Here is a 26,864-nt window from a genome sequence, read left to right on the forward strand (position 1 = left end):
TACCTAAGGTTTTGCTTTTTACTTCAAGTATGTTGAAATTCTAATAATGCTGACAATTATTTATTACCTATTATTACAAATTATGGTAAGAATAAGCTTGCATTTATATAGTGCTGTACAATTATTATCTAATTTGATTCTTGTAATACCCCTGGGAGATGAATGTATCATTATCCCTACTTTACAGATGAGGAACATAAGGCAAACAGAAGCTGTGACTTTCCCGTGGTCACATAGCCAGTAAATGTCTAAAGCTAGATTTAAACTCAGTCTTCCTGACTTCAGGTCTAATACTGTCGGCTGCACTACCTACCTTCTAACTTTTATATAGTATTTAGAAATTGCACAGCACTTCATATATATTATATCATCCTTGACTCCTTATCCATTCCCCATATCTCATCTATTGCCAAGGCCTATTGGTTTTACCTTTGCAACATCTCCAAAGTATGTTCCCTCCTGTCAGACCCTGCCACCACTCCAGTGCAGGCCTTTATCACCTTGAAGAATAGATTGGTGGGTCCTAGTGTCCTGAAAGAAATTCACTCGGACAGTCCATGTTAAAGAAAGGCATTTATTGGGATAATGCACCCAAGCAGACCTGCTCCCAAGGGGGAGAGTCAGAGGATAGGCTGCAGGCTCCAAAATACCTGTGATATCTGGTAGTCCAGAGGTGCCTTTATCATACAGATGAGCAAAAAGAATAGGAAAGGGGAGGGGAAGAGTTGTTCTGAAATTGGGGGTGCTTTGTGAAAGCACACAGGTAAGCCCATGGTGGGGGGGCTTCAATGCATAGTCTTCTTTGATCACTTTTCTAGCTGGTCACATCCTGCATCCTGTTTGCTTCATCTGCCTCAAGTTCTCCTTTCTATCTCATCAGCCTCATACCTAGACTGCTGCACTAGTCTGCTGGTTGGTCTCCTGGCCACAGGTCTGTCCCCATTGTGATCCGTCTAATTCTGCTCAGCTAAAGAGATCTATCTTCCTAAAGTGCAATTCTGGCCGTGGTACCCCTCCCTCCTACTGAATAGGTTCCGCAAACTCTGGTGGCTCCCTATCACCTCCAGGCTCAAATATAAAATCCTCTGTTTGGTATTCCAAGGCCTTCATTATGTCTCCCAGAAAACAAATAATCTCACTCTCCTCTTTCTCCTCCCTTGCCCCCTCCCCCCTTTTTATGCCTTATACCTCATCACGTACTTCTGTGGTCCTCCTTTATTATTTGTGAAACAAGACGATTTATCTCTCAGCTCTGGCCATTCTCTCACACCTGTAATGCTCTCCCTCCTTATTTCCACCTCCTGGCTTCCCTGACTTTTTTTTCAGGTCTCGGGTAAAATTTTGCTTTCTATAGGAAGCCTTTCATGGCCCCTCTTAATGTTAGTCTCTTCCTTGTATTGATTATCTCCAGTTTATTCTGTATATGGCTTCTTTTTACAAAGTTGTTTGTATTTTATCTCCTCTTTTAGACTATGAGCTCATTGAGAGCAAGGACTATCTTTTGTCTTTTTTTTTTTTTTTTTTGTATCTCCAGCACTTAGCTGTAGGCCTGACTCGGTTCTTAAAAAATGCTATTGACTGACTGACTGACTCAAGGCAAATTTACTCCTAGGTGGAAGTTACTTTTCCTAATCTTACTAGCTGTACCTGCCCTTAGATTCTTTATCATGCAGACTTACTTCTGTGATGCATATTCTTGGAGGAGGCTTGATTGAGACTTAAACTTGCAGCAACCATTGGCTTTTGCGGGGGAGGCACTATTTACTGGCGATTATTACCCTCGAGCCTGGAATAATAATAGCCTTTAAATCCTGTAAAATCCCCTTCTCATCCAGATTTCATTACCTTGTAAAAGTGGCTTGGTTACATACACCATGAATTCAATATGCAGTTTCTCTTCTGTTGGTAATTCATTTTACCTCTGCCATTGGTGAAGAATCTGAGTCCTTTCAGGAAATATTCTACCATTTACTTTCTAGATAACCTTCAGAAGTATTAAGTAGATTGAGATTGGCTAAACCCCAGGTTTATGGATTGAGTAGGTTTTTTTTAAGTCGTTGCAGTGTTCTGAAAGTAAACCCACATTTCCACCAAACCGTATTCATTATGTACTGTTTTCTTGACATTTGAAAAGCATTTATTAGGTAATAAACCCTTGAGCTTAGTATGCTCATGATGGCTATGTAACAAGAATAGAAACTAAATCAAAGACCACTTGATCCTTTTTCTCTTTGGCCACTGTCACTGTGGAGCTGACTACAGACTTATGTGGCCAGATGCTAGTGGCTATTTAAAATTCCCATTAGATCTCAGGGACTCATGCCAGAAAACTGTTTTATTTCAGTATGTTCCTATCAGTGACCACAGTGAAAAAGTATTTGTGGGAATGAAGGAAAATAATCATTGTTTGTCTCATGGCCATGGCCCATCTTGCTTGAATAAGAAAATAGCCTCTACATTTACTGATTTTTTGTTGTTTTTTTGGTTCATTTTTCAAATAGATATTTATTGCTATCTTTTGTTTTTACATCACTTACATTTACCCTTGTATCCTTTTCCCTCCCTCTCCCAGAGAGCCTTCCCTTGTAACCAAGAATTTTAAAAAGAGAATAAATATTCAGTGATACTAATGAACACATGGAGAAAAATCTAACCTTATTTGCAGTGTTCCACATCCATGGACACTCTCACCTCTGGGCAGGGGGAGGAGAGGAGAACGGAGGAATACCTTCTCATATCTTCAGCTTGGGTCTTTACAGTTTTGAGACATTCAGTGTATATTGTTTTTATGACGGTTATTATTTCTATTTGTGTTGTTATCATTGTGTCCATTATTGTGTCCTTGTGTCTTGGCTATGCCTTACTCTGCATCAGTTCATGTAAATCTTTCCATGCTTTTCTGATTTCTCACAGAACAGTAACATTCAATTACTTTTATGTACTGCACTCTCTTTAGTCTTTCCTTAGTTGATGAGCATCTTCTTTGTTTCCAGGTCTCTGCTGTCATGGAAAATACTGCTATAAAGATTTTGGTGTCTAAGGCACCTTTCCTAACACTTTTTTGATTACCAACCTTAGGCCGTGAGTCTTATTATTGAAATTCAGGGTTGTTGTGAGGATCAAATGAGACAATATTTAAAACAGGTGCTTAGCACTGAGCTTGGCACATAGTAAGTGCTATATAAACGTTTGTTTTGTTCCCTTCTTGTGGATAAGAAAGCACTAATATATTCTGGGTACATCTGAGGCTTAAGGCTCTACCTACTCAGGGCTTGGTACACTGCTACTCCCTTTCAAATCTTCATTTTGAAGATTTCATTCATTTCAAAGTCTTCATATCCTCTGATTCATTCTTGCCATCCTTTCCATTTCTAGTAGGGAAAGACCCCTACTACCCTACCCCTGCCTGTAGATGTTTTAAAAATCTGGGTTAAAATCACTGCTTTGAGATGTTTGTTCACCTACGCACTTGTGAATTTTTCTTTTCTTTGAATGAGTCACATGCCTGGCTCTTTACTCTTCTTACCCCAGGTTTTCTGGCACATCTCTGGATTATAAATGCCTATCTGAGCTAATGTTTATAGAAGTTCTTTACCTGCATTTAATTGAGAATTTAGTTGCAATTATAGCTTTGTCAAACCTGCATCATCCATTATTTTCACATAGAAGTGAAACAATTGATTCTATTGACACTGAAGATTATTGGGAACTAGATCTCTTCTAAGTAAGCTTTAGACACTGGTTTCATTAAGAAAGGGAGATTCCTGTGAAGTGCAATAGAAAAATGTATTAATATTCCAGTCACAGTTGGATCATGCTTTGTAGGCTTCACAAAGACAAAATGATGCATATTGGTGTGTAGAAAAAAAACTCCAATATTTTATGTTTCACATAAGGCTCATGAGACACAGTTATCCTCCCCCACTTCCTTCAGTGTTGTGTTTTAATGTAAAGATTCCTTTATTTTGCTTAATATAGAACAGAAAAATTTCTCAGCTGCAGACTTTTGTGCTGTTTTCTCATAAGTGTGTGAGCAGTGCTTTGAAACTTGGTGCAGTCTGGTCACGAATGGCTAGCTATTTCCTAAGGCACTGCAGCATGTCACAGTCAGCATTGCTACTGAAAAAAATACATTAGGACCATAGCTTCCCAGGCGTTGTTCTTTATGTGCAGTGGAATGAGCGTTCAAGAGAAAGATAGCTTCACCCTCTTACTGACCTCTCTGGAAATTTTTCACATTATTCTACCATATCTAGACCTCACTAACTTTTTACAACTTAAAATTTTTATTGATGTTTCTTATTTTTCATACCCTGGGTACTCTGATCATAAACATCTACCTTAAAATCAACAAAAGCAGGCAAACAAATAGATAGAAGAATCACATTTGATTGCATAATCAACAGTCTGCTTCTAGATTACCATCTCTCTACTAAGAGGAAGTGTGTTTCATCAGTTGTGTTGACCCAAAATTAAACTGGTCTGATTTTTTAGGTATTTTTATTTTTATTATTGTAGACATCATATATATTGTTTTCTTGGCTCTTCTTTTTTCACTACACCAATTCATACAAATCTATGTTTCTCTGAATTCTTCATATTTGTTATTTTTAGAGCACAATAATATCTTATTACAGTCATATGCTGCAATTAGTTCAACCATTCCTCAATTATTTCCAATTATTTTATGACCAGAAAAAATGCTGTTACCAATATTTTCATATGTATAGGAATTTTATTTCTATCATTTGCTTGATTGGAAGATATGCATAGTAAATTCACTGACTTACTATTCATAGGGTGTCACATAACACTTACGTGGCTCGGATGCCATCTTGTGGACCTAGGCACTGCTTAGATTTTTTTTTTTTAAAGCAAGGCCCATTTTTTTCACCATGCCGGTGTTGGGAAAGCATTACTTATTTCTCTTTTGAAACACGAGCTTGAATGGCTTAACCTAAAGTTGCTAAAAGACTCAGTGTTGATTCCAGACCTATACATTCCCATTCCTCTTATTACTCTATAGTTTCTAGATTGGAGCAAGAGATAATACATTTGGTTTTTGTTGGTTATTCATTTGTACTCATTGCCTTTAAGTTATTCCTTTGGCTAGTATATGTAAGCTATAGTTGATTTACTTGTGCCTGAGCTGCTCTTATTAACTAGCTCTTCTTATTCAATTAACCTAAGTATTCAGAGGTCAGATTTATTCATCTAAGAAAGTTTTGTTGGTTGCTGTCCAGGCTATGCCTGCAGACTATGACCCTTTTCATTTTCAAGCATGTTGCTGAGTTATAAATAAGGAAAGCAAAGTAAGAAAGATGTATGGAAACTCAGATTATAGCTTAGGATGCAATATTTGACTGACACAGCTCGCAGTGTTGCAGGTGCTGGCCATGTAGACTAACTGGAGATGTAGAAGGTCAGTGCTGAATCTAAGAATATTTCAGGGCCAGTAAAACAGACCATTATTTGAAGGTGACTTTGCTAGAGAAATTTTAGAGGAAAAGGTAGGGAAACGTTTAACTCTGCCATTACTGACAAAGGATTTTACAGAATAAGATTGTCTTAAAAGAGCATAATATCGGGGGCACCTAGGTGGCACGGTGAGTAGAGCACCGGCCCTGGAGTCAGGAGGACCTGAGTTCAAATCTGGCTTCAGACACTTGACACACTTACTAGCCGTGTGACCTTGGGCAGGTTGCTTAACCACCAATTGCCCTGCGTTTCCACCTCCAAAAAAACTTTTTTTTAAAAAGGAGCCTAATGTCTTTACCATTGGCACAAGTACTTTTTAAAAACCATATAATGACCAGAATTTCAAGAATTAAAGTGTTTCAATTTTCCATTCATCTGTGGGTCAATAGTTTTTTTGTTTTTATTGTTTAATCCTTTCAGTCGTGTTCGACTCTTCACGTCCCATTTGGGATTTTCTTGGCCAAGATATTAGAGTTATTTGCCATTTCCTTCTCCAGCTCAGAAACTGAGGCAAACAGAGTTAAGTGACTTGCCTAAGGGTCACAGAGCTAGTAAGCGTCTGAGGGTGGATTTGAAGTCACGAAGGTCTTCCTGATCAAAAGACCAGTGCTCTATCCACTGTGCCACCTAACTGCCCTCAGTAGTTTTATAAGGGGTCAAACATAAAAACATTGTCCCTTCTCCCATTGCTAAAATTCCTTCCAGTGCCTGCATTTTGGTGATGGGCCCAGGTTGCTTCATCCCCTTCCCCATTGTGCTTCAGATTCAATGGGATTAGCTACTGTAACCTTGCTCAGGTACCTTCACTTCCCTTTAATTAGCTCCTGTTAATTCCCTTTACAATTCTTCCTTCCACGGCTTTCATTTCTGTTAATTTTTTTTTCCTCTAACATTCTCATTGATAGAAACATTTTAAGCTCCTAATTTTTTTTAACTCTTTCAGAAATTCTAATTGAATTTGTGCTCAGGCTGTGGTTTTTGTTTTTTTTTTTTTTCTGGGCAGGGGGGAGGGTTTTTGTTTGTTTGTTTTTTTTTTTTTTGCTTTTAAATTTATTTATTTATTTATTTTTGGTTTGCAGCATTCAGTTCCTCAAGTTTTTGAGTTTCAAATTTTCTCCCCCTCCCTATTGTCCCCCCTCCCCACCCTGCAGTCTGATATAGATTCTACATATACCTTCACACTAAACAGTTTCACAATAGTAAGGTTGTAAAGAAGAATTATAACCAATGGAGTGAATCACGTGAAAGAAGAAACAAAACAAAAACAAAAAACAGAGAGCAAATAGTTTGCTTCAATCTGCATTCAGACTCTGTAATTCTTTCTTGGGATGTGAATTGCTTTTTCCATCATGAGTCTTTTGGAGTTGTCTTAGAATCTTGCATTGCTGAGAAGAGCCAAATCTATCAAAGATAGTCATCACAAATACTGTGTGTCTGTAATTGTGTATAATGCTCTCTTGGTTCTTCTCCCTTCACTCAGCATCAGTTCATATAAATATTTCCTGGTACCTTTTTTTTTTTGGAGGGGGCAAGGCATGGCAGTTGGGGGTTAAGTGACTTGCCCAAAGTCACACAACTGGTAAGTGTGTCACATGTCTGAGGGTGGATTTGAACTCAGGTCCTCCTGACTCCAGGGCCGGTGCTCTACTCACTGAGCCACCTAGTTGCCCCTGCTCCTCCATTCTTATAGCACAATAGTATTCCATTACGTTCATATACCACAACTTGTTTAGCCAGTCCCCAATTGATGGGCATTTCCTCAATTTCTAATTCTTTGCCACCACAAAAAGAGCTGCTGTAAATATTTTTGTGCATACGGGTACTTTTCTCACTTGTATGATCTATTTGGGAGACAGCCCTAGAAATGATACTGCTGGGTCAAAGGGTATGCACATTTTTATAGCGCTTTAGGCAAAGTTCCAAATTGTTCTCCGGCATGGTTGAATCAGTTCACAACTCCACAACAATGCATTAGTGTTCCAATTTTCCCACATCTTCTCCAGCATTTATGATTTTCCTGTTTTGTTGTGTCAGCCAATTTGACAGGTAAGATGTGGTACCTAGGAATTGTTTTGATTTGCATTTCTCTAATCAATATTGATTTAGAGCATTTTTTTATATGACTATAGATAGCATTAATTTCTTCCTCTGAAAACTGCCTGTTCATATCCTTTGACCATTTATCAATTGGGGAATGACTTGTATTCTTATAAATTTGACTCAGTCCTCTGTATATTTTAGAAATGAGGCCTTCATCAGAGACACTGGTTGTAAAAATTCTCCAGGCTGTGTTTTGAGGCCTTGTTTTGGAGTCAGGAATCATCCTTTTCTTTTGAGTTTGTGTCTTGAATATTTCAGTAATCATATCTTTTTAATAATGGAATTCTTTTTTTTTTTCTCATTCTTTCAGCCTACTCTTGTCTTCAGATCAATGTTAGGGCTGGGCTTTGTGCTTCTGGAGGGCAGGTCTGTGCTCGTCCTGCTGCTTTCTTGGGTATTTGTTCTTCCAGGATTTATCCTAGGAATAGCTTAAACTGGGATTGGCAAACTTGCAGTATTGTCAACAGTGTTGAGGTCCAGGGCAAAGTCTGATTGCTAGCCCCTGGTCTGAGCTCTTCAAGGTTGACCTGGTTTGGATCTGAACAATAATAGATTGCTGCTAGATTCAGTCACTGTCAGCTAGATGGAAAACTCTGTTGGTTCATCATGACAGAACTTCAGGGTCCCCTTTGGTCTGGGATTCCTAGCCTGTTTATCCCTCTGCAGGCTTCAGACTGGACTAGAAACTGGAAGAGAAACCCTGCTCTGCTCTTAGGATCTAAGCCACATTGCTGATACTTATTTCTGAACTTGGTCCTCTCTGGGTATACCACTCAAGGCCCACAACTGCTCCTCACCCTGGACTGTCACCCCTAAGAGCAAGTCCAGTCTTCAGTTGGCCCTGGATCTGTGACCCACAACTGGGTCATGAAGCTGCTGGATGACAAAGCTGTCAGGTGTCACCTGTTCCTGTCAAGGTCTAGGGGTGCCCTGTTATGGGTCTGGGACCTCATTTTGCCTTGGTGCACAGCCTCTCCCTGTACTGGAGGGCTCTACACATGGGCATTCCTAGCCAAATCCTCTCCCCAGTGTCCACAGACCTCTCTCTTCCTGTGCTGACCTCAGCTGGAAAAATGACTTCCTGTTACTTTTTTCTTGGATTTCCCCATTAGGATTCAGTCTGAGGCATTTTCTAGATCTATTTGGAGGAGTTTTGAGGGGGAATTTTCTGTACTACTTCCTGTTTCTCTACCATGTTTGCTTCCATTTTTAGTTAGCCTTAATAAATAGGCCACTTAACAGATGAGAACAATGAAGACTAGGCTTTACAACATGCTTGACACATAGCCAGTCCATTGGTGAGCCACTGACTCTGTGGAAGGTTCTCTGTGGACATTGTGGCTTCCATTTAATACATATCTTCCTTAAATCCTTTGGGGACTCTTTGAGCAGTTTTGCGTAAAGAAAATAAAAGCATTATCTAGTTGTTCAGAGACCTTGGTGAAACCAATGTACAAAAACTTTGCTTAGCCATTAGCAAAGAACGCTACGTTTTCTAAAACCTGGAATGAAGTCTTTTCCAAAATGAAAAAGTCTTAACATTAGTCAGTAGATTCAGGTTTGCATTCAGTCTTTCTCCTTCCACACACACCCCCATCCCCAGCAGCTGTAGATGCCTTTTGTTTTTATATACTATATGAATCATTCAGTATTAATTTCTTAAAGTAAATAGGTGATGATGACTGAGCATTGGTAGTCTTGTGTTTTGAGTTACTGTTGTGTTGCATCTACCTCTAGGGTTCTAACTTTGTCAATCTCTTCATTATTTTAGTCATTCTGTAATCATTTAGGAAATTCCTGGGGGAAATGAAGAAGACTACCTTTGCCTAGGAAATAAGGGAGAGCCCCTCCCCTTGTCAACATACACTGGCAGAGCACACCATGGAAGCCTACAGGGAAGGTGCTATCTGCTTGTTCTGATCTGAGGGGGAGGAGAGAGAACCACAGAGAAACGATCACTTGTAGATGCATATTTGTGCTTCGTTATAAGAGCAATACGGCAGTAGCTCAGGTCTGGTCAGGCACTGACCCTTTAAACAAGGGTTTGAAGAGGTGGTGGCTTTGGGGATGTTTATACTTCTCCTTTGTGGTGAGATCCCCTGGAAATAAGGTAAGGCACTTGGCCTCACATTCTTGAACTTTTATGGTGGTGTGTCTTACAGTTTTTAAACATTATAGGAAAAATTGTACATATGGCCCTCCGATGTTTGAGCTGAAAGGGAATGTTTGTCCAGGCCATCCCTTCATCTAACAGAAAAGGAATTTAAAGCTGTAGGAGGCAAAGTCAGTTTACATGTACACAGTGAGGCTCTGTCAGAATCAGAATTAGAACCCGTGTCTCCTCACTTAAGATCCTTGCTATTGATTTAAACCATTATTTTTGCTTTCTTGTGGTAGGACCAGAAATAGCAGTCGTCTCCCCCTCCCTTTTCTCTCCCCAATTCCCTCCTCCCCAAATTAACAATCCCTTTGGCACCTAGCTTTAGTATTTTCAAAAGAATCATTTAGCAAGCAGTGCTTTGTAGCTCAAGTGAAATCCTCCTGTGAAGAATAGCAATCTGAAGCTCAGGATTCTAGCCCTCTGATAGCTACATCACTGACTCATTGCATAACCCTGGGGAAAAGTCACATGCTGCCTAGCTAGGAGGAGTTTTCCCTTCTGTTTTTCCTTCCCACCAGTGAGACATCATCTTCCATTGCCTACCCAGCATCCTGACTCATCACGTGCCAATCAGAGCTATTGACATCTGTGGTGCCATGCCTTCCATGGACTACCCAGGGCTCTGGATGTCTCCAGTTCATGATTTTTTCCTATTTACTTTTACAAGCTTGAATTTCAAGCCAGGTTTGACAGCCACTGTTAGGCCATAGGAACACAGAATTTAGACCTGATCTCAAACCCTCTCATTTTTCACATGAAGAAACTGGCCCAGAGAGGTTGAGGTTGTTTGTTCAAGGTCACAGAGGTAATAAGTATCAAATCCAGGGCTCCTCATGCTCCTTTTACTTCGTGCCACAGTCTCATGTGCCATAGTTAGTCCTAACCTACATAACCATTCCAGTAAATAACCACTTTGTCTTCCACTTCGAAGTCTGCAACTAAAATCTCAGAAAGTGACGCAAGACATTAACTTGTGACATTAAACAAAGTGACATTACTTGCTGTGATTGAAAGTAGCAGTTACTTTTCAGTTATGCCTACTACATGACTGATTAGTAAAGGCAAAAACATTTAGGTAGTTCATTTTTCTCCCCTGTCCAACAGAAATACATTTCTTAGAAACAAATACCAGGTTATCTAGAATGTCATAACTTACCCTTTGAAGTGGCATGGCTCTTGTTTAAGTTGACTTATCTTAATTGACACTTGTGTCTGAATTTTCCTAATATGTTTCCATAAAGGTTCACAGACAGCTTGCCTTCAGAGGATTTCCCAGTTATGAGAACAGTTGACACACCTCTTTCATGTGCCATAATGAAGACACTGCTCTGGACAAGGAAAGAGATGAGGGTAGGGGGTGGAATTCCTTTTCCATTAAAGCAAACCTCTGCTTTTAATTCACCCTCTGACAGGATAGAAATAATGATTCCCAGTATCATTGTTTTTTTTTTTTGAAATGAATCTAATGTGCTTGAAAAGTACTTAGAAATCCAAGCATAATATATAAATAAGTGACACTTTTGTGTGCAGTAGCAGTAGATATATACAGGTCTCATTTATCAGATTTCTCAGACAAGAAAAATGGAACAGGAAAAATGTAAGCATTTAAAAATGGATGAATTGCTGCTCCTTTTCTCTTATTCACCAAAGTGAATGGAAATAGGTGTAGTACATTGCTTTCTTTGGAAAAGCCTCAGTTCCCTCAATAGATAACTAAAAATGTTTATATAGGGGTAGGTTGCGAGGGTGTTAACTATCTCCTTGTCCTCCTGACAATCTAAACATTAAGGTGTTATTTTCCTTCCATGAAACAAAAAAGACTAAATGATAGTTTATAAATACTTTCAAATGATGGGAGAACCAGAGAAGTTAAAAGTTTTAAGGGTAAGGAATAGTGAAGAGAGCCTTTGTTAGTGAATGTGCTGTAATACAGTTTTCATAAAAGCAGATGTTTATGTGTATGTCCTTTTGTTCTTATCTATTCCCCAAATTTTCCTCTTCCCTTTCTGAGCTTCCCTATTACTGTTGGAGACACCATTAATTTCCCAGTCACTTAGACTTAGGATCTCAGTGTTACCTCCACTTCTCATTCTACCTGTTCAGTCCATTGTCAAATCTTACTGTGTCTACCTTCGTAACATGGCTCAGATACTCCTCTTCTCTCTACCCATGCAGCCACATAACTAGTTCACACCCTTATCACCTCTCACCTCGACTGTTGCAATAGACTTCCTATTGGTCTCCCTGCCTCAAGTCTCCCCCCACTCCGATTCATCCTCCACGTAGCTGCCAAAATTATCTTCTTGAAGTCCAAATCTGACCATATTACAGATACCCCCACAGTCAGTAAACTTTAGGGGTTCCGTATTGCCTTTGGCCCCTTCCTACCTTTCTACTCTTCTTAGACTTCACTCCCATCCACATACTCTGCAATCCATATTGGGCTTCCTGCTCTTCCTTGCACACGACAGCCTATCCCTAGACTACGCCTTTTTATTGACTAGCCCAGCATGCCTGGAATGCTTTCTCTCCTTATTTCTACCTGAATTCCCAGGTGTTCTTCAATACTCAGCCTAATTCGAACATTATGAAATGCAAAATGTCTAATTTTGATTACATTACATTGAAAAGTTTTTGCACAAAGCCAGTGCAACCAAGATTAAGAGGGAAGCAGAAAACTGGGAAAGAATTTTCACAATCAGTCTCTCTGATAAAGGCCTCATTTCTAAAACATATAGAAAACTGAGTCAACTTTATAAGAACACAGGTCATTCCCCAATTGATAAATGGTCAAAGGATATGAACAAGCAGTTTTCAGAGGAAGAAATTAATGTTCTCTGTAATCATATGAAAAAATGCTATAAATCACTATTGATTAGAGAAATGCAAATTAAAACAACTCTGAGGTACCACATCACACCTATCAGATTAGCTAATGTGATAAAACAGGAAAATCATAAATGCTGGAGAAGATGTGGGAAAATTGGAACACTAGTGCATTGTTGGTGGAGTTGTGCACTGATCCAACCATTCTGGAGAGCAATTTGGACTATGCGCAAAGGGCTATAAAAATGTGCATACCCTTTGACCTGGTAATACCACTTTTAGGGCTGTCTCCCAAAGAGATCAGAAAAATGGGAAAAGGACCCACTTGTACAAAATATTTATAGCAGCTCTTTTTGTGGTGGCAAAGAACTGGAAACTGAGGAGATGCCCATCAATTGGGGAATGGCTGAACAGGTTGTGGTATGTAAGTGTAATGGAATACTGTTGTGCTATAAGAAATGATGAGCAGGCAGACTTCAGAAAAACCTGGAAATACTTGAATGAACTGATGCTGAGTGAGGGGAGAAGAACCAGGTGAACATTATATGTAGTAACAGCTACAATGTGTGATGACTAACTTTGATAGACTTATCTCTTCTTAGCAAAGCAGGGATCCAAGACACCTCCAAAGGACTCATGATGGAAAATGCTGTCCACATCAAGAAAAAGAACTATGGAGTCTGAATGCAGATTGAAGTATATTATTTGCTCTCTTTTTTTTGTTTGTTTCTTCTTTCTCATGGTTTCTCCCAGTGGTTCTGATTCTTCTTTACAACATGACTAATATAAAAATAGGTTCATTGTAAATGTCTATGTAGAGCCTATATCAAATTACATGCTATCTTGGGGAGGGGGGAAGGGAGAGATGAGGAGAAATTTTGGAACTCAAAATCTTATGGAAGTGAATGTTGAAAACTAAAATTAAATAAATCAAAAGAATTAAATAGGAAAAAACAGCTCTGTCCAATTCCCACCTTCTGCAGGAGGCCTTTAACAGTCCCACCCCGCTACTGGTGCCCTTAAGAGGCTACTTTCTTTCTACTCTGTACATATCTTGTGTGTGTGTGTGTGTGTGTGTGTGTGTGTGTGTGCGCGTGCGCACGTGCAATTTTTTGTATGTTGTTTTCTCCATTGGATAAAATAAATGTTTGCTGACTCTCTTTTAACTCATATCCCACCTTCTTCAGGTGGCCTCTCTCGGTACCTACAGCTGCTAGTGCCTTCCCTTTTCAGATTACCTTCTTTTATTCTGTATATATTTTATGGTACCTAATTATTTACATGTTGTCTTCCTCATTAAAACATAAACTCTTTGAGGGTAGAAAGTATTTTTACATTTGTATCCCTAATGCTTAGCACAGTGCTGGGCACATAGTAGGCACTTAATGTTTGTTGTTGTTGCTTTGCAGTTCCTTAATTCCTGAGAACTCTGATTCCTTTAAGGATTTTCCGTGCCTTAGTATCAGGCAGATAACTTGATCAATTCATCCAGGCATGCAAACCCTGTTTTTCAATATGCTGCAAGTTGTTAACCATGTTAAGGGTAAATTTCTCCTTTTTGCTGGCACTAATCATCAGCCATAGAAGAAATAAGAAGGAAAAAGTTCCTTTCTTCACCACCAATTGTCATGTGCTTAAATTGAGGCAATAACTGAGAATGTTACTTATAAGAATTAACTTATTACAGTGGGATTTATGATGAATGAATTGCCAAGCTAGAAAAAGTGTCAAATCCCCTATTTAGTCATCAATATTTCATAATGATAGATGAAGATAAGAAAGTTTGTTGTCTCTGTTGACCTTGGACACTGATTTTGGTGGAACTTAGCCAGAAGAATAACAGGTGATGTGCTTAAAAGGGTTATCACAACTGCAAAGTGAAAAAGGATCAAAGTGGAAAACTTAATTGAATTCTGCAAAAGGCACAGATGTGGTTAATTGAAATCACAACCTCAGCTATAAGAGATTCTTCCAAATGGTACATTTGAGCCAGTTTGAGACAGTGCAATTCTATAAGCAGAATTTGGGATTTCAAGTACTTTGCTTCCACTATATTCCCTTTACCTTCGTGATACTTACTTGTAGCATACATTGCCAAATGAACGGAACACCTGGGATGTATAATTTTTTACAGGGGAATGCTGATCTGTACCAGAGTTGAACTCTTTTTGGAGAGGCGATTGCAACCACCTGATTGTAACTTGCTATAAAATAAAATAATGATCCCTTTCTTTTGTTCCCTTTTCTCTGTAGCTGCTATTAACTTAGCAAAGCTGAAATTATTCAGACATTACTACGTATTGGTGAGTAAGAAATCTTAGCTCTGTAAATGAGAACCAAGTTCAGTATATTAATCAGTATATTAAGTGCCTACTCTCTGTCATGTGCTGTGCTAGGATTTGGGGATACAGAGACAAAAATGAAGCAGGTCCTGCCCTCAAGAAGCTTACGTTCTGTTAATAAAGATAGTACATATATAAGCATAGAGAAAATCCATATAAAATAAATGCAAGATGATTTGGGGGTGATGAAAAACAGTCGCAGCAAAGATCAGGAAAGGCCTCTTGTAGAAGGTGGCATTTGAACTGAGCTTTTAAGGAAACAGGATTCTGAGATGCAGAGGTGAGGAGGAAGCACCTTCTAGACAGGAGAAACAGCCAGTGCAAAGCCATAGAGATTGAAGATACAATGCTTTTTCTCTAGATTCCATAGTGCAGTTAAAGAAAACGAATTTCACTCTGTGGTGAAGAACTTTCATTCTTTGAGAATAGAAAAACTATTTGTAGCAGGTTTTTTTTTTAATCTTGAAAACAAGATAACAGATGAGAAATGGTTCTTAATTATAGCATTACAAAAAAGCTTGCTAGAAGTCATTCAGTTCACAAATTTTTCCTAAAAAGATGAAATTCCAGACCCTTTGTGGGGGTGGCAGGCAAGAGCCTCCTAGAATTGGTCTACTCACTCTGAAAGAAGTATTTTATGAATCTTTCTATCACACCATCTGTGACTTTGGCATTGTCAGCAGCTTCAAATAGTTCACTTTCCTAAGCAAATATGAGGGTTGTAAACAGCAAAGATGGCAGGGGTGGATGAACCACGAACCAATTAGCTGTATTTGTTATTTAAAAAACCAAATATGGAGATTAAATATTTCTCCTCTTGAACCAAGTAGAGGAGTCATATTAGGACCATCTCTAGATACATGTGTGTCTTAAGAGTTTAACTTCAGATTTCAAAGTCAGGGATATCTCACCAAGACTTTGTAAAATGGGAGACCATACAAACCCTCAGTTTACTCCCAGTGAGATTTGATGATTGTGTCACGCAGTGTGGTTAAATCCATATCAGAGTAAGGTGTTGTTTAAGTGTTCTGAGAGCAGTGTCTCAAGGCTGTCCTGTACCAGCAAGTCGGTTGAGTATTTTAGCTTCCCGTGAATGTGTCCCTCACATATGTGTAGCATCAGTCTGTTTAACCAGGAATGTGAGGATCTGAACATTTGGATTCTCTTTGGTGTTGCATTGTTTTCTGTTGTCACTGTTGAAGAATCATTACAAATATATCTCTAAGCCTGGGAATTGAAATGTATCTCTTGGGGACTGAAACCAAAGAAGGCATTATTTTCTGCTGAATAGAGAGAAGGGGGGTATATTTGAATGAGATGGCAAAGGGATCATTTTAGAGTTCAAATTGACCATACTCAAAATGTTTTGTACTCTTCTCTAGTTGCACTATGATGACCACTTGTATTGTCTAGAGAGATAATGAAGTTATTATTTCAAGTGTAACTGCCACAAAATCAATTCTTTTCTTTACCCTCTCACCCATATTTATTAACTGACATTATAAGTCTGAAGTAATATGCTCCAAATGGCTTTCTCTAGTTTAAAAGCATTTGAGTAGAAGAGAATGATGGCATGGATGCAATGTTGATTTTATTTACTTTACTTTTCCCTTTGTCTGTAGATTGTCTGTTACATTTATTTCACAAGGATCATTGCAATTCTCCTCAAACTTGCTGTTCCATTCCAGTGGAAATGGCTCTACCAGGTATGTAGTTGGCAGGAGGGAGTATATTAGACTTCTAAGAAATTTAAGTAAATGAGTATAAAGGCATCCTCCCCCGCCCCACCCCTACACACACACACACACACACACACACACACACACACACACCCAGGAAATCCGTTATAGTTCTTCACTGTTACCTCATTACCTGAGGGTAAACTGCTAAGTTGTTCTTTTTCTAATTATCTTCAAATTGCCTTTTGTCCATGGAAGATGCTTGATCATATGGAAAATTTGAAAGTAATCACATTATTGGTTTTAATTTTTAGTTTACAGAGATTTTGGTGGGGGTGGAGGGAGAGACAGACCTTAGGCAGAGAAAGAAAACCTAAAATGTGCCCTTTAATTAGCTCTCCTCCCCCATAAACTAAAATGATTTTTTCCTGTTTATGCATTTATTTACATAAAATACCCTTGATCCCTTGCCCCTACCAACTCTAATATTTTTTTTTTTGGCAAGACAATCGGGGTTAAGTGATTTGCCCAGGGTCACGTAGCTAGTAAGTGTCAAGCATCTGAGGCCACATTTGAACTCAGGTTTCTGACTCCGGGGTGGGTACTCTGTCCATTGTACCACCTAGCTGCCCCTTCTAGTATCTTTTTAAAAAAATTTTTTTAATTGGTGGGAATGGTAAGGCAGACCTCTGTTTCACCATTTTAGGGAACTCCTGGTATGAAAGTTCCCTGCACCACCAAACAGCAGCGGCCCATTTATAACATAGTCCTAGAGATTTGCTTGGAGCTGAGAAGTTAATTGATTTGTCCTTCGTTACACAGCACATAACTAGCATGAATCAAAGGCAGAACTTGAATTCAGGTCTCCTTGACTTCACATCCAACTATCTATCCACTATTGCTGCACTGCCTCTCATCATACCATAAAGTATATGTATAGGGTAATTCCTGAGGGACCTTCTCACTTTGAGAAAGCAACACTAGACTTACTGTTAGGAAACCTGGGTTCAAAGCCTAGTTCTGGCACTATCCTATCTATATAACCAAGTTATGAATCTCTTTATACTTCAGTTTCCTTTCCTGTAAGATGAGGATACTAGGAATAAGTTAACTATTTTGAGCTGCCAAACAATTTTGAGGGAGATTTATTTTCCTTTAAAAAGTATACCTCATGTTCATGTTTAAAAAAAGTGCTTCTAAATTCATCTTCTTAGAATAGTACAAAAAGTTGAGGCTTCAGTGAAACTGCCCCAATAAACCACTGTGACCAGTGAACTTTGAGTTTAATGGAAGAGCACAAACTGACAGTGGGAGAGGGGATTATATATGTTACTTTGTTTAATTTTATTTCTGTTCCAAGTATAGTTCTTGGCTAATTCCTTTCTGGGCATGGGGGGGGCGGTGTCTTTCATTTTGCAGCTACTGGATGAAATGGCAACTCTGGTGTTCTTTGTTCTAACTGGCTATAAATTCCGCCCAGCATCTGATAACCCATATCTGCAACTCTCTCAGGAAGATGATGATTTGGAAATGGAATCTGTGTAAGGAATCTCTGTCCTCTTCTCTAAAAAATCTTTATTTTCTTTGTCCATCTCAGTTCTCATTGGATAAAAATACCCCAGTGTGAATTGGCCAAGTTAACCTGTTTAGGTGTTCCAGAGGTAAATTTCCTCTATATCTGACTAAAAGAAATAGATATTTAGACCCCAGTAGTTTGAAGTATCTGCCAAGCATTGCACAGTTTGTTCAGGAAAAAATAGATTGCCACTCTTTTAAGAATGGTTGACATGTTTAGACTAGTAGTTCCTTTTAGTAATTAATGTAATGTGTTTCTGATGACAGAACTTGGAATATACTTGGTAGGTTCAAAATCATTGTGAGTGGGTGGCAGGCCATTTCAGCTTCTGACGTTAGGAGCTGGTGACTGAAAATTCAAAAGTCTGTCATTTGTATTAAATTTGCTAATCTTGCTAATTTACAGATACCATTGTCATCATAAAGTTGGGTTAACATCCTAGTTAATGCATTGGCACTAACTTCATACAACTGTTAAAATGGACCTTTCTGTTTAATATAGCAAGTAACTTTAAACGTTTCATTTCAGAATGGAAATAATTGTAATTCATAGAGGGATTCCAGTTTGTAGAATTTCTAAAAAGGAAAGAGAGGTCTTTGTCACTCTTTAGAGAAGGAAAAGGTATAGACCTCGGAAGGTTCATCAGATGGTAGGTAATCCATACTTAAATGCTGGATCTTAGTTGATTTGTGGATTTGTAGGGGGGTTAGCCAGAAGGCAGCCATATTTATATTCCCTTTTATTTTACTTGTCAGATCAACAAGCATTTATTAAGTGCTTGCTATGTGCCAGAAGTTCTTTCCATGCAATGCTGGAAGCATTTTGACTTTTTGCACTTTAAGTGATGAGAAACAGCCCATGCATGGTTATATGTAATCCAAAGGATTACAATATGTGATGACTCCCTTTATATTTATTACCACTACCAGAAAAATAATTCAAAGGGCATGCTGTACTCATGGGTCACTAATACCACCCTTTTCAAAGAACAACCATTTTTCTCTCCCTTGATTCTGAATGAACCAGCAGCGAGGAGAAGCAAGTAAGACAGTAACAGGAAATGTATTTGCAGAATTAGCAAAATCCTGGTAAGTGGCTTTCCTGTTAGGGACCCACAAACTGGAGTCAATTTAATAAGCAGTAGCATCTGCAATCCACTATGCTGACAGAATTTCAATTAGACCTTATCTCTCTGGAAACATATGAGAGAAGAAACTATCGTCTCTATAATACATTTTCAGGTTGCAACTTCAACTTGAATATAAAAAAATATATATTGTGTTGGAGTAAAAAGCTGGGAAATGGGATCATGGTGACTCTTTATTCCACGTGGCCTGTTACTCACTGAATAATAGTGCTGGAAGAAATGTCTGCTGGCTATAAGTTTCTTAACTCATTTGTGATGAAATTTGAGTTTCTTGAGGACATCCTTGTATCTTTCAACATCTTAAGTTTGTTTCCCTTCGCCACTTTTTGATGGGTACAAGTGTAGATGTGATAATAGATACTTTAGGAGAAAGTGTGAATGTTCAGGTAATATGATGGTGCAAGGGCATCAGTGGTCTGAAAGCTAAGCTGTGATTGGACGGAAAGGAGGGTTAGTGTGAGCTAATATGTTCTGGCAAATTCACAGGTGCTGATGAATAGAAAAAGTCTGAGAAACATGAACTCATGTGTGTTTGAGTCATCATTTGTATTCATGGTGTCTCAGTTTACAACCCAGATAAAATGAGAGTAATAGTACTAACCCCCAGAGCTATTCTGCTTCTCTAAGCCATTCAGAAATTATTTATTTGACTACTCTTGACCATTCTTAGTGAGTTTTTGCCTTGTAGTGCCCTAAGGCTTTTTCTTGCTTCGTATTATTAGATATCAGGATTTGAATTTAGCATGATCCAAGGGTTCAGCTCACCTGGGGAAGACAAGGCACACAGGAGGTTCTCTGAGCTTTGATATAGTGACCTAACTTAACTCACTCCAACATAGGCTGCATTCTCTACTTCTAAAAAGTAAGTGAGAGTCTCTCCTTAATACTGTAACTGCACAGTTATGCTACTTGCGAGTAGGTGTTGGCACCAAGGAAACTACCTAATGTATATACATACATATACATACACTGGCTGTTGGGAGGTAGGTGGGAAATTTTGGGTACCAGGTCATAGGACTTTATCTTTTAAAAATGAAGTAAGTGAATGAGAACAGCTGTCTGTCCCTAGATGCACCTTTATAGTTTGTAATTAATGAGCCTGAAGAGCCCTAAGTAAGAAATGAATTTGACTGCTTCCCCCCAAAAAATAAATAAATAAGAATTGTTCATCTGGGGAAGTTCTCCCAGAGTTACTAAGAATTCCTTTGTTGAAGGAATTCTGTGAATTTATTAGAGATATCACAGCAGAAAAGGCCTGAATTCAGGTTCAGATTATCATTGCAATCTCTGTTCATCTGAAAGATATTGAAAAGGCTAAATACAAATTTTCTATGAAGGAGAAGCAACCCAGAATTATTATTTCCCTTTTCTGATTAGGGAAATATCATTTCTAGATGACTTCTATCTTAATATCCTAGAAATAACTCAAGCCGGAAGCAGCCAGAGCTTCATCTTCTAGAAGGGCGTGAAGTCAATTCAATTTAAGGAATACTTGTTGAGAACCTACCAGATGCAAAGCTCTGAGTCTACAAAGATTTCAAAATGACCTCATCCCTACCTTTCAGACACTGACGTTCTCTGATGGACACAGGGAAGTATAAGACAAGGTAGAATGTGGGGGAGCAAAGGATGCGAGTGATCCTAAATGCTCTGAGAAATTTTGAGAAGAGAGAGGGCATCTACATCTGGAAAGAATAAGGAAAGGGGTGTAAACTGAGGCAAAAGTCTATTCGTGTCATTGAAGTAATTGAGGGAATGAAAACACCTAGTGGTTAGTGGGAATTTGAGTGAACCACACTGACTTCATCTTGTGACTCAACAGTGCCAGAGCTGAGGAAGGTGACTGTTCTCAATTCGTTATGCCAGTCGGCATGCATTGCTTAATAAATTGATATATTTGGGAGTTTGAACCTGTTTCCTTAGTCATTTCCTCTTTTGTTTGCCACATCACCTATGAACCTGCCAGGACATATCAAAAGGAATGTATTTAAGGCATGAACAAAGGTCCCGTGTAATACACAAAGCCAAGAGATGGCAAGGAACAGTTAGCAGTCCATTTTGGCTAAAATATAGAGTGCCCATAAAGTGAAGAGTACTAAAAACAGCAAAAGTTCTTCCCTTTAGGGGTTTAGTTATTCTAACTTGTATCATTCTATCAAAAAAAAAGTACCTTTTGCTAGTCAGTTATAGTACTCCCAACCCCTTATGACATTACCCTCAAATGGGCAAATTGGTTTTAAGCAAGTTTTCTGTACTCACTAGTGGAAAATTATCTACATGGGACTGTGAGCACCCCACAGATAATCAAAAAGCTAGTATTGAGACCTGGCCTAAGCAGATTATTACAAATGAGTGCTCTACAACGTTTACTTGGTTGAGGTTCCTAAATGACCAGATTTGGACTTTATTTGAAGTGAAGAGCTCCTCAGAGGGTTCATATTCAGCTCCTTTGTGACAAACAACATCCTGGAGGCCCTTTGAGCTCTGATTTGTTGAGTGCTCCCTACTCCTCCTATTCCTCTGACTGGAGCTTCATTCAGAGTTTTTGGAGGTTTTTCCTCTGATAACATTTTTCCTTTCCTACCTCCTTTCTGAAATTTTGCTCTAAAAGTTTCTGTGACTGTCACATTGCTGTGACATAGTCCATTTGTTGATATTATTTCTGATTAGCTATTTGTGAATATTTCAAAGGAAAGCCATTGGTCAGTGTTCAACAATCTGGCTAGCAGCTGTTGTGGGGGTGAAAGACTAACACAAGCCCAACAACAAGAACGCTGCCAAAGCCCAGGTTCTTTTGATCTGCTTTATTAAAGAAAGAAACGTTAAGGGGTTAACAAGCTTACTTTAATTCAGCATACACATACCATTCACTTAGTTCAGGGAAAAAAGACAGCACCCTGAACTTTGGAACAAATACAAACAAATTACAAACATCAACAGACAGACCAAATACAATTCATAGTTACCAGCATCTAGGTTCAGCCTGGGAGCTCATAACAAGGGCTGACCCAGAGTCACTCGTGCCTCCATGGCTGTGGGCAAGAGCTCCGAAAAAGAGAAAGCCAGGGTCAAGGGTGAGTCACACATGCGACTCACCCACGTGACCTAAAATCGTCACAAAGAGGTGACTTAAACCCACGTGGTCTAAAAGCCTCTGATGTCCCAAACATGTCACTCAAACCCATGTGTAAACTAGACCCTCCCCCTGAGGCAAGGAGGTCACCAAGGACTCCCAATCTAATCAAGGAAACAAAGGCCAAACTCTTCAAAGGCACTTGGTTGAACTGAGTGCTAAGAGCCCATTTTGTTTACCAACACAGTCAGGAAAAGCTATATAGACACTTCAGCCATGCTAGTTGGTGAAAATCCTTTCTGTTCCCTGATTTCAGAGAGAGGAATCATTTGCCTTGTATGCAGTTATTAAACTACCAAACCAAATATAATGTCTCCCTATGAGAATACATAATGATGGCATAATTATAAGTAACACTGATTTTCAGTCTTAGTCCCCTTCCCCTCTTATTTCAGCGTCTTTCTCTGGGCTGAGATTCAAAGATGCTTCTAGTTTTCAGTAATGGAACTTGTCATTAAAAATTTAGTAAGTTAAAAAGTATTGAATGCAATTTTAATTACTAGACTCAGTAGCCTTTACATTTAGCATGCATATTCATGGTGATCTGGATTATTTCTGTCATCCCGTGACTAAGAGCAGTGGGGGAGGAAATGCTGAGTTTCTTTGCCACAGCTGGGAAGTGGTCTCTCTCCTTAGAGTTCTGCTTCCAGGCTACCAGTCTTAAGACTACTGTTAACCTCTTGCTGCCTATTGATTTGATTTGTTGTGAGAAGTGGAAGCAGGGGAATTGAAGTCTGATTTTGTAATCTGTTAACTGTGCCTAGCTACATTTAAATCCAGAGGACATTCTGTGTTTAGCTGAAGCCGGTATTGTCTGTAACTTAGTGAAATCCACATCACCGGACTGAGATTCTGGAGGTCTGGATTCTAATCTTGGTTCTTCTATTAACATTTATGTGGCCCTGAGCAAGTTGCTTAACCATCTCTGGGCATTATTTTCCTCGGTTGTAGAGTGAAGTTAGTAGGGAGTGATGATGGAGTTGCTTCTAACACAGCAGTTCTGAGATTCTACACTAGGGTTCTCTTCCTTAGATACCAGCTTTACAATGACAGTTATTATGGCTTATCTGTTAATTGAATCATTTGCACAATGGAGAGAGCACCAGGCTTGGAGTCAGAAGTACCTGAGTTCTAAGCTGGCCTTAGACACTACTAGCTGTGTGACCAGTGGGCAAGCCATTTAACCCTGTTTGCCTTAGTTTTCTCATCTGTAAAATGATCTGGAGAAGGAAATGGTAAAGCACTCCAGTACATTTGTCAAGAAAACCCCAAATAAAGTCACAAAGAGTCAGATGTGACTGGAAAAACAACTGAACAACTTATAATGACAATTATGGCATATCCGTTAATTGAATCACTTGCAAAGCTTTTTGCCCAGTTCACCATAAGTGCATTTCTTACTACATTGGAAAAGCAGGTGGGTCAGTTACAGAAGGGATAACAGATGGCTATTGAACTAACCCACAGATTCATGGAAAGATAGCTTTGTGGCATGGCCAGTCAGTCCTTTGCCTATTTGGTCACTTTGTCATTTGCACCCAGGCTAGAATGAGTGCAAAGAGAAGTGTGAAATAGAAGTTGCTGAAACTTCCCAAGTTCCTTATTGAAGTCTTTAGAATGCTAATGTAATCCTGCCTTATTCCTCCTTGCTGATGCAGTCTGTTTGTTTTAACCATGCAGATGCACTGCGGTTTGCAGCTAGCATCAAGAGAATCCTTTGGAGACCCACTTGGAGTAAAATAACAGAGGGTCATATTTAACTCACTTTAGGCTACAAAATGCTATTCTCAAAACTTGTGAGGTTGGTAATGCTTAGAAAGGGCTAATTGTGGTCAGCTTCTTTAAGGTTTGCTGGTAAAATGGGATAGTGTATACCACAGGTTTCATGCTACCACATTCCCATGCTGGCTAATTTTTAACATCTATTTCATTTTGGCAGAGTAGATTATCCTTAGATTGTGAGGGAAGAGGAGGTAGAAAAGAAGAAAAAGTTTTCCATGTGTAGCACCAGGAACTTGGCAAACAGAGCTTATTTATCTGTCAGCATGTGTTGATCTTCTCTTTTTTTTTTAAACCTTGGCTATTTTTTTTTTTAGCCAGGTTATGATAACCTAAGAAAAGTTCAGTTCTCAATAGGGAAAACTTTAGATTGCATTTTGTTTCTGAGTTAAGTACCTGGGGGCAAGTGAAGAAAGTATACTAAATGTCAAAAGGTTTGTTGTATGTTATTTGGCAATACCATTGCAACATTTGCCAGTATCCCAGTCAGCATGTTAAGCAGAAGCAACATTGTATACATTGTGTTGCTCTCAGAGAAATGTGTGAACTCTTTCTGAACAAGGTCGGCCATTACATGTGAACCAACAGAGAGGAAATGATAATGGGTTATTTATCAGTGGAATTTTTTTCTATTCTTCAGAAAGATGTCTGTGATCTACAAACCTGTATTCATTATTACTGGCATCTACAGTAAGACTTTTAGTTACTTTGTTACCAAAGGTAGAATTAATATAGGAAGAACAAAGATTCCTTTGTAGGATACTTTTGCCCTTTCTTCTCTAAAAGATAAAGTGGTCTGGGACTGTCAAGACTCCTAGGGAAGTACTTCTCTCCCCTTTCGAAATTTCTACCCAAAATAGTGATGGCTACAGCTCTGGGTTAGTAACCAAACAGCTTTCTCCACTTCAGGTTATGGCCCTTGCAAACTTTGGCAATGCAGCCTTCCCTCGGTTGGGCCCACAGATTTTGTTAGTTCAACCAACACTGTTTAAGACTCTTTGAGGAACTGAGAAATGGTCAAATGATATGAACAGGCAGGTTTCAGAGGAAGAAATTTAAGATATCCATAGTCATATGACAAAAATGCTCTAGATCGCTATTGATTAGAGAAATGCAAATCAAAACCACTCTTAGGTACCACATCTCCCCTGTCAGATTGGCTAACATGACAAAACAGGAAAGTGATAAATGCTGGAGAGGATGTGGAAAAATTGGAACATTGTTACATTGTTGGTGGAGTTGTGAACTGACCCAGCCATTGTGAGAGCAATTTGGAACTATGCCCAAAGTACTATAAAAATGTGCATACCTTTTGACCCAGCAATACCACTTCTAGGGCTGTATCCCAAAGAGATCACACAAGTGGGAAATGGACCAGTATGTACAAAAATATTTATAGCAGCTCTTTTTGGAAATCAAGAGGATGTCCATCAATTGGTGGATGGCTAAATAAATTGTGGTATATGAATGTAATGGAATACTATTGTGCTATAAGAAATGAGGAGCAGACAGACTTCATTATAACCTGGAATGACTTATTTGAACTGATGCTGAGTGAGGGGAGAAGAACCAGAAGATTATTATACACAATTACAGGCACACAGTATATCTGTAAGGACTAGCTTTGATAGACTTGACTCCTCTCATCAATGTAAGGTTCAAAGATAGCTCCAAAAGACTCATGATGGAAAAAGCTGTGCACATCCAGAGAAAGAATTATGGAGTCTGAATACAGATTGAGGCAAACTTTTTGATCTCTTTTTTTTCCTTCCTTTTTGCTTTTGTTTCTCCTTTCCCATGATTCATTGCATTGGTTATAATTCTTCTTTACAACTGGACCATTATGTAAATAATTTCAATATGAAGGTATATGTAGAACCTGCGTTGGATTACATGCCGTCTTGGAGGGTATGGGGGAGGAGAGGGAGGCAGAGAAAATTTGGAACCCAAAAACTTGTGGAACTGAGTGTTGTAAACTAAAAATAAAAAATAAATTTGTAAAAAAAGATCTTTGGGGAGCAAGATAAGCTCAAAATGGATACATTATTTAGACATAAAAGGTGATATCATAAGCCAGTTAGGGGAGTATGGAAAAAATTGCCTGATTTATGGATAAGAGAAGTGTTCGTGACCAAACAAGAGAGAAGATCACAGGAGGTAAAATGGATAATTTTGTATTATTAAAATTTAAAAGTCTTTGCACAGACAAAACCAATGATGCCAAAGTTAGAAGGAAAGTAGGAATCTGGGGGAGAAATTTTACAGCAAATTTCTCTGATGAATGTCTCATTTCTCAAATATATGGAGAACTGAGCCAGTTTTATAAAATTAAGAGCCATTCTCCACTTGATAAGTGGTCAAAGGATACGAACAGGTAGTTCTCAGAAAAATAAATTAAAACTATCATTAGTCACATGAAAAAATGCTCTGACTCACTAAGAATTAGGGATATGAAAATTAAAACAACTCTGAGGTACCATCTTATACCTATCAGATTAGCTAACATGACAGTAAAGGAAAATGACAAATGCTGGAGGGAATATGGAAAAATAGGGACAGTAATGCACAGTTGGTAGAATTATGAACCGGTCCAAACATTCTGGAGAACGTTTTGGAACTATATGTAATATAAAATTATGCATA

General features: G+C 38.8%; 1 protein-coding gene across 1 annotated transcript in view; it reads left to right on the top strand.

Annotated features, from left to right (window-relative positions):
* Positions 1 to 26,864, top strand: part of GPR107 (G protein-coupled receptor 107) — a 90,606-nt gene that overhangs the window by 50,340 nt on the left and 13,402 nt on the right. Inside the window, exons 15-17 of the mRNA XM_036749044.1 lie at positions 14,819 to 14,868; positions 16,530 to 16,613; positions 18,006 to 18,127. Of these exons, the coding sequence (XP_036604939.1) occupies positions 14,819 to 14,868; positions 16,530 to 16,613; positions 18,006 to 18,127 (256 nt within the window). The remainder of the gene's footprint in view (positions 1 to 14,818; positions 14,869 to 16,529; positions 16,614 to 18,005; positions 18,128 to 26,864) is intronic.

This window comes from Trichosurus vulpecula, chromosome 3, assembly GCF_011100635.1.
Source record: "Trichosurus vulpecula isolate mTriVul1 chromosome 3, mTriVul1.pri, whole genome shotgun sequence".
NCBI lineage: Eukaryota > Metazoa > Chordata > Mammalia > Diprotodontia > Phalangeridae > Trichosurus > Trichosurus vulpecula.